Source organism: Eulemur rufifrons, chromosome 2 (genome assembly GCF_041146395.1).
Source record: "Eulemur rufifrons isolate Redbay chromosome 2, OSU_ERuf_1, whole genome shotgun sequence".
Lineage (NCBI taxonomy): Eukaryota > Metazoa > Chordata > Mammalia > Primates > Lemuridae > Eulemur > Eulemur rufifrons.
The window spans coordinates 7,804,035-7,814,153 of NC_090984.1; the positions used below are offsets into that span (position 1 = coordinate 7,804,035).

The 10,119-nt window shown below is 51.7% G+C and overlaps 1 protein-coding gene across 2 annotated transcripts; it reads left to right on the forward strand.

Moving 5' to 3' along the window:
* Nucleotides 1-2,113: 2,113 nt before the first annotated feature.
* Nucleotides 2,114-8,797, forward strand: CIB3 (calcium and integrin binding family member 3). 2 transcript variants are annotated; one of them, XM_069494562.1, is made up of 6 exons: nt 2,114-2,198; nt 2,426-2,460; nt 4,077-4,188; nt 5,194-5,341; nt 6,283-6,478; nt 8,674-8,797. In XM_069494562.1, exons 1-6 carry the CDS (start codon nt 2,148-2,150, stop codon nt 8,693-8,695), a joined length of 564 nt encoding a protein of 187 aa, XP_069350663.1. In that variant the 5' UTR covers nt 2,114-2,147; the 3' UTR covers nt 8,696-8,797. The 2 variants fall into 2 exon arrangements, with proteins under 2 accessions (XP_069350663.1, XP_069350672.1); XM_069494571.1 differs by lacking the exons at nt 2,426-2,460; nt 4,077-4,188.
* Nucleotides 8,798-10,119: the final 1,322 nt, after the last annotated feature.

Here is a 10,119-nt window from a genome sequence, read left to right on the forward strand (position 1 = left end):
GTTCACAGCAAAATTGAACAGAAGGTGCAGAGATTTCCCGTATACCCCTGGCTTCCTCAGTTGCATAGCCTCCTTGTTAACAGCATCACATTTGTTACAAGTGATGAACCTACCTCAATACATCATTATCAACCAGAATTGATAATTTATGTTAGGGTTCACTCGTGGTTGAACATGAGTTTTAATTTCCCTCGGGTAAATACCCAGGAGTGTGATCGCTGAGTCGTGTGGTAAGTGCATGTTTAACTCTATAAAAAACTGCCCACCCATTTCCAGAGGGGTCGCACCACTTTGCATAACCGCCAGCCATACACAACAGTTCCGGCTGCTCCATGTCCTCGTCAACATTTGGTAAGGTCCATTTTTAAAAGTCATCCTTGGAGGGGAGTCTTTAGAGGCTGATCGGGGTCACATTTTACAAGATGACTGCTTAGATTTGGGGGGAGGATGAGTTGACGACGCTGCAACGCAGAACCAGTTCAGTCTGGTTCAACTTAGGTTCAGCTTTGTCTGTCACAGAACGTAATGGAATGGTGAGTTGTTTTTCAGTGCAACAGACCCCCGGGTTGCAGATCATGTAACCTGAGCAGGCCCAGGTGGACCTAGTGTGCCCGATTCATGACCCCAGCGCCAGCCTGAAGGAAAAAAATCAACCACAGGTGAAAACGAAGTGCTCAGATTGAGGAACAGGGACAGAATTACGAAGCTGTGGGTGCCCTGTTTTGTTGCAGTACGGACTTCAGAGACAAGGACTCATCAGCCCATCTTTGCCTGATCCAATCAGATCACTGCTTCCTCCCTCAGTGACAAGGCTGAGGCAGGGCAGTCTTCTGGGAGGAATTGCAACGGTCCAGGCCTTGGAGGGTGGGGATGAGGGAAGGGGAAGATCCAAGAGAGGTTCAGGGGGGTTGGGGTATGGGGCTGCAAAAGGTTGAGCAGGAGAGGAACGTGGAAAGACAGGTGACACTCAGAGTGAGAAGGGCGCGAAGGGCTAGCCAGGCTAAGAACTTTAGACCCCCAGATTATCTGCCCAAGAGGATCCTGGGTCTTAGTAAGGTTGGGAGCAGCCACCTTGTCTCTCCCCATTGAGGACACACAGTGCACATTAGAATATCAAGGGCTCTGGCCAGGCGCGGTGGTTCGCACCTGTAATCCCAGCACTTTGGGAGGCTGAGGGGGGAGGATTGCTTTAGGCCAGGAGTTCGAGACCAGCCTGAGCAACATAGTGAGACCCTGTCTCTACCAAAGACAAACAAAAAATTAGCTTCTGGGCATGGTGGCATGCACCTGTAGCCCTATCTACTCAGGAGGCCGAGGCGGGAGGATTACTTTAGCTCAGGAGTTTGGGGCTGCAGTGAGCTGTGATCACACCACTGCACTCCAGCCTAGGCAACAGAGGGAAACCCTGTCTCTTAAAAAAGAGAATAAAACAAGAAAACCAAAAAGAAAACATTAAAGGCTCTGACAATTCCTGCAATAGAGAACTCTATCTCGTTTTATTTAGCCAGTTTCTCAAACTTAGACCTTGGATCACTGTCTCAAGTCATAACATAACACTTAAAATAATAATGATTAAAAACTCCAATGGACACCTCAGAACTTCATCTAGCTTGGTTACCGTTATGCTCCCAGTGTCTAGAATTGGCTTATAGGCAATGGTCAAATACTTTTTTATCTCATTAGATCCTTGGAAAGACCCTATGAGATAAGCAGTCATGTAATTTCCTTCTCATGAATGAGGCTCAGAGAAGTCAAGCAGTTTGCCCAAGGCCACACAGCTAAGTGGACAGGGAGCTGGAATTTGAGCTGGAGGGGTGGGTGCCCACAGCCTTTCTGACACTCTGCCTGTCTCCTGAAGGTACATCAGACCCCCAGCCTCACCTGGTGGTGGTGGATGTGGGCTCCCCACTGAGGGCTGCTCCGTGACCTCCTTGTCTGTGGGCACCTTCAGGCTGTTTCCCAGAGAGCACAGCTGTAACTTGAGTCTCAATCAGGCTGGGAGTGACGGGGCGGGTGGGCAGGTGACAGCCAGGGCAGGGAGATTTGCCCAGACACAGGTACGCAGCAGCCTGGCAAGCCACACGTGTGGCCCCAAGGAGACAAGGGGCTTCAGGGATCCATCCCGGAGTCCGGGCTGTGTCCCCACCATGGGCAACAAGCAGACTGTCTTCACTCATGAGCAGCTGGAAGCGTATCAGGTAGGGGGGACAGGAGGGGCCCTCGGTAGGTTTGACAGCTTTGGTCCCCGGGTCTAGGAAGTGGGAACAGCACCCCTTTACCTGAGTGCACCGTCTGCCAGGGCTCCTGGTGTGGCTCTGTGTACAGGGGCAACAGGACATCTGCGCAGGCGGGGGCTGGCAGGACGGGCTGGGGAACAGAGGCCCCAGAGGCAGGGCCTTGGTAAAGCCATCATCTCTCTCCGCAGGACTGCACGTTCTTCACAAGGAAGGAGATCATGAGGTCAGTCCGGGGAGGAGGCCTGGAAACAACTTCCTATTCATTGCTGGAAGATATTTGCAATTTCATGGGACTTAAAAATGCTAAGGGTGGTGGCCGGTGGGGGGGGGGGGGGCTGCGGGGCGTTGCAGGCATGCTATTGTCATAGTCTCTAGGCTGAGGAGCTTGGCTTTTTCTCCAAGGGTGGCAGGGAGCCATGGAGGGTGTGTGAGCAGGAGAGAGACCAATCAACAGGTTAGAAAGATCCCCCCGAGGCCCATGTACAGAGGCTGGGACTGGAGGCTGGGACTGGAGGCAGAGTTCAGAGCCAGCTCTGGGCTGTGGGGTTGAAACCCAGGAGAGGGTGTGGGGCAGGGAGGTGGCCTGAGACTGCTGCAGGTCCCTGGCATGAGCCCAGCAAGATGGGCACAGATGAGTATCCCACGTCATCCCTCGGCCTATGAGGCCATTGTCCAGAGGCCCCGACCCATGAACTTGGCGCTGGGAAACCCAAGCTGGCTGGGGTTCCGCTGTAGAGTGATCGGGGCCAAGGCCCCAGTTGTGTGGCCACGAGACATCCATTATTGATGGGCACACCTCTCACCAGTGAGCCCCATTGTCTGGGTGAGGACAGCTCACGGGGTCATCTTGGCCATCATGATCAGATTACTGATGGGGAAACTGAGGCTTAGACAAGGGCTGGGCTGACCCCAAGCCTGCGGGCAGGTGTGCAGAGCCCCAAGGAATTTGAAGACTGACACTTTGCTTGTTGAATAGAATAACCGAGGCTCAGAGGGGAAGAGGTACTTGCTCAAGGCCACGCGGAAACCTAGACCCAGGGTGCTCACTGAGGGGACCCCAATAGGGAACTGGGTGGTCGGGACTCGATCCACCCCCCACACCATCTAGTTCCCAGTCACCATGTGACCCAGGGGCTCCTGTCTCTCTCAGAGACAGTCCTTAGTAGCTTGGAGGCCTCACCAAGAACGGTCTCCACAAGGTCTCAGCATGCCCCAGTGAACGTATGGCGTCACCAGGTGAGGGCATCTAAGCAGAGAGCTGGCTTTATAATCTACGTACTGTGTGTGGACTTCAGTGCTTTACACAATGTCTTTCATTTGTCCTTTCAAAAACCATGAATATTAAATGTTTGCCTCTGCTCCGTCCCCACTGAAGAACCCTGCCTTCCACCATAGAGGGAGGAAGGGAAGGTTTGAAAACGGAGGGCTCTTTAGAGCCAGGGTCTTGCTGAGAATGTGATGATGTCAAGATGTTGACGGGTTATCTAGGATTCTCTGAATGCTTGCTGTGAAATGACCTGACCATAGGCACCCTCCCTTCTCCCAACTCCATCTGCCTGGTAAGCTCCTGCTCATCCTTCAAAGCCCAGCATCAATGCCCCCTCCTCCAGGAAGCTCTTATTCCTCCCTAGCTTGCTTTCCCCAGTTAGTCTCCCCTAGCCTTGGGAGCCTCTTTCAACCCTGGCCCTGTCCCAGTGGGGTAGAGGTGCCTGTGTCTGGCCCAGGGCTGATGGCCCTTGGGGATCTAGCACCCTTTGGTGTGAATGTGAGAGAGGAGGGACAAGTCTCCTGCCCACTCCCTGCTCCCAGCCTTCCCCAGCTTTTCCCTCCCCACATCAGGCTCTTCTACCGCTACCAGGACCTGGCGCCTCAGCTCGTCCCACTGGACTATACCAGCTACCCCGATGTGAAGGTGCCCTACGAGCTCATTGGCAGCATGCCTGAGCTGAAGGTATGCCCGGGGCATGGGGCAGGCAGGGCAAAGGTAGCAGAGATGTCCCCTCATTGCATTCTTATGAGGTGGGTGCTTCAATTTTCCCTATTTTATAGATAAGAAAACTGAGACTCAGAGAGGTTAAGACACTTGTTCGTGGTCACACAGGTACAATGTGACTGAGACAGGATTAAAACTTAGAGTTGCTGGGAGCTGAAATGAGATGACTCAGGTAATGGGCTCAAGACAGGGTGTGTAGCATGCCAAGTACTCAGGCAACATTAGCTTTTTTTTTTTTTCATAATAGAAGCTGCTACATGCAGATTCTTCTCAGCCAGATGTTTGATGCATGGTTTGTGCCTCTGAAGGGAACTTGGGGGGTGAGTGACTGACTGTGAGTAGGGATTATTTCTTCACAAATGACAGAAACCTTATTTAAGAGGGACAGAAGGGATTGGATCACCTGAACAAAAAATCCAGGGGCAGGACCTAGCGTCAGGTGCAGCTGGAACGAGGACCTTCAATGACATGCTCAGGAATCTCCCTTCACCTCTCAGCTCCTCCCTGGAAGAGGCTTCAGAGTCAGGCAGCCTCTCCTCTGGAGGCTGTGAAGGGACCTTCAGCCACCTGGCTTTAGCTTCTGTCAGCTCTGCAACCAGCAGAAAGCAGATCCCTCCCTCCCAGTTTCTCAGAAAACATCCCAGGGCAGCCTCTGATTGGCCAGTTTGAGCCACATGCCCATCCCAGAACCAATCACACTTGCCAGGTGAATGGAAATCTCTGATTGGCCTCACCTGGGTCACGTGGCTGCTCCTGGAGCTGGAAGTGAGGTCAACATCACTCAGACCACAGGAGTTGGAGGGTGGAGCTGCCCAAAGTCCTGTCTAGGGTCCGTGGGAGGGAGACAGTCTTGCTGGAGGGTATTTGGACCTTCCCAGGAAGGTGGGTGCTGAGAGTGAGACCACGTGGGCCACCAGAGACCCTGGTCAGAGGGTCGCCTCCCTATGTCTTTTCTGTCACCAGGACAACCCCTTCCGCCAGAGGATCGCCCAGGTCTTCTCAGACGATGGAGACGGCCACATGACTCTGAACAACTTCCTAGACATGTTTTCCGTGATGAGTGAGATGGCTCCCCGTGACCTCAAAGCCTATTATGCTTTTAAAATTTATGGTGTGTGCACAGCCCTGGGGTGGGGTGGGGTGTGAGAAGCAGGTGGAGCCCCCACCACAAATGTCTCCCCAAGGACCTTGAGGCCCAAGTAACCCTGTCCTCCACCCCACCCTGGTACCTCCCTTTCTTGTCCCCTAGCTCACTCCATTCCAGCTGCACTGGCCTTGCTGTTCCCTGAACACACCAAACTCTTTCTGCCTCCCGGTCTTTGCCTATGCTATACTCTCTGCTTGGAGCACCTTGCCCTCAGCTCCTTCTTATCCTTGAAGTCAAGGTCGAAAGTAGGACCTGCTCCCAGGTTCACTTTTTATTGAGAGACCCACAGGTAGCAACATATCTGTTTTGTTCACCATCGGTCTCCTGTGCCTGGCACATAGTAGGTGCTCAGTGAATATTTGTTGAATGAATAAATGAAAGAAAAGCAGTTATCTTAGTGCCTGGCACTTAGCAGGCACTCAAGAAATACTTGTTCAGTGAGTGACTGAATGAAAATCAGTTATCAGGGTGTCTGACACATAGTAGGTGATTGATAAATACTGAATAAATGAATGAATGAAAAAGTTATCACAGTGCTTGGTATGCAGTAGGCACTCAATAACTCTTCTTTGAGTGAGTAAATGAAAATAGTTATCACAGTGTCTGGCACCCAGTAAGTGCTGAAGAAATAGTTGTTGAATAAGTGAATGAATGAATTATAGCCAGTTATCATGGTGCCCGACACATAGTAGGTGCTCAGTAAATACTTTGTTGTGTGAATAAATGAATGAACTCCCAGCAGATCCCTGCCCAATTCCAAGGCAAGATCCAGACTTTACCCCAGGGCCTTGGGTGCCCTCCCAGTGCCTCAGTTTCCTCCTCTGAAACATGGGGACAAGATGTGCCCACAGACAGCCCAGCTTGCCTGCCACCTGCTGTCTCTGCCCATCCATCCTGCTCCGCAGACTTTAACAATGACGACTACATCTGCACGTGGGACCTGGAGCAGACAGTGACCAAGCTGACTCGGGGGGAGCTGAGCGCCGAGGAGGTGACCCTGGTGTGTGAAAAGGTGCTGGACGAGGCTGATGGGGACCATGACGGGCGGCTGTCCTTGGAAGACTTCCAGAACATGATCCTACGGGCACCCGACTTCCTCAGGTGACATTTCCCACCACCCCGCACAATCCATTTCCACATCTGAAAGGGGCTCTTACAGAGACGGTTCACAGACTCCACTCATGAAAATCCCTCTGTTCATTCATTTGTGACCTTGGGAACCTTCTCAGTTTCCCTGGTTTCAGTCCCTGACTGTAAAGTTTGGAAAATTAGGGACCCCTTGGACACCTCTTGGGGGTGAGGTTGTAGCTCTTTTGGCAAGCAGAGCCCGGCTAGACTTTAGCCCTCATTGCCAGAACAATGATTTTTGCAGTGAACAGACTATGCAACTGTCCTTGGCAGCCTTTGGGGGAAGAAAATCAGAGCCCCCACTGCAGGGCTGATATCGAAGTTCAAACGAGTTAATACAGGGGTTGGCAGAGCACAGCCAGCAGGCCATGTCTGAGACCCAAAGCCTGTTTTTGCACCTCTTGTGAGCTAAGAATAGTTTTTACAGTTTCAAATGGTTGAAAAAAAATCAAAAAGTAATAATATTCCATGACACGTGAAAATGATATGAAATTTAAATTTCCGTGTCTATAAATAAAGTACTATTGGCACACGGCCACACCTATTTGTGCACATAATTGTCTAAGGCTGCTTTTGTGCTGAGATGGCAGAGTTGAGTCACGGCACACAGTGGAAAATATCAACTATTTGTCCCTTTATAGAAAAAAGTTTGTCGACCTCTGAGTCAATATATGGAGAGAATTTAGGGCCGCATCTGGCACACAGTAGGTGTTTAATAAGCATGTGTTATCATTATTGCTGCTGTTACTTCTTTTAATGTTTTACTTTATATTTTAAGTGACACATAATAATTGTATACATTCATGTACATAGTGATATTCTGACACATGTAATGTACGGTAGCAGATCAGGGTAATTGCCATATCCACCGTCTCAAACGTTTATCATGTCTTTGTGTTGGGAACACGCAATATCCTCCTTCTAGCTATTTGAAGCTATTACTATATATTACTGTTAACAATAGTCATCTTGCAGTGGTATAGAACACTTGAACTTATTCTTCCTGTCTGGCTGTAATTTTGTGTCCTTTAACAAACCTCTTCCTGGTGAGGCAATGGGGACTCACACCTGTCATGCCAGCTCTTTGGAAGGCCAAGGCAGGAGGATCACTTGAAGCCAGGTGTTTGAGACCAGCCTGGGTAACATAGTGAGACCCCATCTCGACAAAAAAATTTTAAAAATTAGCTGGGAGTGGGCCGGGCGTGGTGGCTCACGCCTGTAATCCTAGCACTCTGGGAGGCCGAGGCGGGTGGATCGCTCGAGGTCAGGAGTTTGAGACCAGCCTGAGCAAGAGTGAGACCCCGTCTCTACTAAAAATAGAAAGAAATTATATGGACAACTAAAATATATATATACAAAAAATGAGCCGGGCATGGTGGCACATGCCTGTAGTCCCAGCTACTCGGGAGGCTGAGGCAGTAGGATCGCTTAAGCCCAGGAGTTTGAGGTTGCTGTGAGCTAGACTGACGCCACGGCACTCACTCTAGCCCGGGCAACAGAGTGAGACTCTGTCTCAAAAAAAAAAAAAAAAAAAAAATTAGCTGGGAGTGGTAGTACATGCCTGTTGTCCCAGCTACTCAGGAGGCCGAGGCAGGAGGATCGCTTGAGCCCAGAAGTTGGAGGCTGCAGTGAGCTCGGATCATGCCACTGCACTCCAGCCTGGGGGACAGAGCGAGACCCTATCTCAAAAAAAAAAAAAAAGTCTCTCCCCATCCCTCCCTTCCCCTGCTGTTGCTATTGTTTAGTGGTATCCTTTTGTTCACAGAGGGGCTCTTCTACCCTGGCTAAGCAAGACAGGGACATGAATAATGAAAACAGGGTGGATTCCCCACCACTGGCTGAGCACTTCCTGTGGGTCCCGCCATGAACATTTGCCCCCTTAGCCCTCATTACAGGCCTAGGAAGCAGGAAGAGCTATTATCCCCATTTTATGGGGGAGTAGACTGAGGCTCAGAGAGGGGCAGCTGCCAGCTCAGCGTCCCACAGCAAGTCCCAGGTGGAGCTGGGATGTAAACTCTGAGACCCCACGGCCTGGGGCTGCGTGTGGGGGTCCATCTCCCCACGTGGCTTCCTGCCTGCCTCGGGGCCTTGTGGCAAGAGTGTTGGGGAGGATGACGAGGGCTTGCCCTCTATTTGATGACACTGACCCCTTTTCTCTTTGCACACAGCACCTTCCACATTCGCATCTGAGAGCGCCACGGAGGAGAAACGGGGCTACAGAAGGGGCGGGTTGACCCTTCGCCCCGCTGTGGAGTCTCGTCTCGGGGAATAAACACAAGTCACTGAGTCACACCTCTTGGGGCGGGTCACGTATTCCACTTCAAAACCGGCAGATGGGAGGGAGGAGGCCTGGAATCTTACATTTGCCTGCTGCTGTGTGACGCTGGGTGTGGCCACACCCTCTCTGGGCCACGATCTGCCTGTTTGTACAAGGAAGGGGCTGACAGATTTTCTTCACTGAAGGCTGGAAATGCCTCATGGCAGGTCTCCACGGGCAGAGATAAGGTGGGGAGATCAGGCTCACCCGAGGACCCCCTCTCGCCCCCCACTCCCCACCCCCCATGACTAAACCTCAGGTCTGCCTGCTCAAGTTTGTTCTTTTCCCCTAATCCCCGAGTCCTTCAAAGGGACTGACACTTTCACCCCTTGCTAATTCCTCAGAGCTGCCAAGAGGAGGCCTCTGATGGAGAGTGGCTGGAATGTCATTCATGGAGGCAGGCACCGCGCTTTACAGTTTATGAGGCACCTGCCCCTCCTAGGAGCAATCATACCCTCATTTGGAAGGAGCAGAGTGACTTGCCCAAGGCCACAGCACAAGTCATTTGCAGAGGCCAACTTGAACCCAGGGGCACCTAATTCCAGATCTCAGCCATCTACATCTTGCAATTTTGGGGAGTCCCGCCCCACTCCACCACAGGTTGTCCCAGGATCCCCTACCCATGCTCCAGTCAGTACGATGAGTGGTCATTCCCGCAACCAAGACCAGCCCTCAGGGACCTTCCCAGACACCTCCACTGTACAGTGTGTCATTTCCAGAGAGCTCACTCTCACCCTAACCCGCTCATAAATTAACCACCTACTGTGTGCCAGAGCCCCAGGTTCTACGTGCATCCTGCCAGTTCATCCTGAGAAGGAGGGACTGCTTGTTTGCCTCATTCACCAGGTGAAGAAACAGGCCCAGAGAGGTCTAGACTTGCCAAAGGTCACACAGCACTGCATCCTGGTATTCCCTTCCAAGCCCCCCTCCAAGCAGGGCTCTGTGATGCCTCCTGCCTTTTTTATTTTTTTGTTTTTTTTAGACAGAGTCTCACTCTGTTCCCCAGGCTAGAGTGCCGTGGCATCAGCCTCGCTCACAGCAACCTCAAACTCCTGGGCTCAAGCCATCCTCCTGCCTCAGGCTCCCGAGTAGCTGGGACTACAGGCATGCGCCACCATGCCCGGCTAATTTTTTCTGTATATATTTTTAGTTGTCCAGATAATTTCTTTCTATTTTTAGTAGAGACGGGGTCTCGCTCTTGTTCAGGCTGGTCTCGAACTCCTGAGCTCAAACGATCCTCCTGCCTCGGCCTCCCAGAGTGCTAGGATTACAGGCGTGAGCCATCGCGCCCGACCAG

Coding starts and splice junctions, on each gene's coding strand:
- CIB3 (XM_069494562.1), top strand. CDS start 2,148: ATGGGCAACAAGCAGACTGTCTTCACTCATGAGCAGCTGGAAGCGTAT. Junction 4,189..5,193: donor GCAGCATGCCTGAGCTGAAG/GTATGCCCGGGG, acceptor TTCTGTCACCAG/GACAACCCCTTCCGCCAGAG. Junction 5,342..6,282: donor TTATGCTTTTAAAATTTATG/GTGTGTGCACAG, acceptor CCTGCTCCGCAG/ACTTTAACAATGACGACTAC.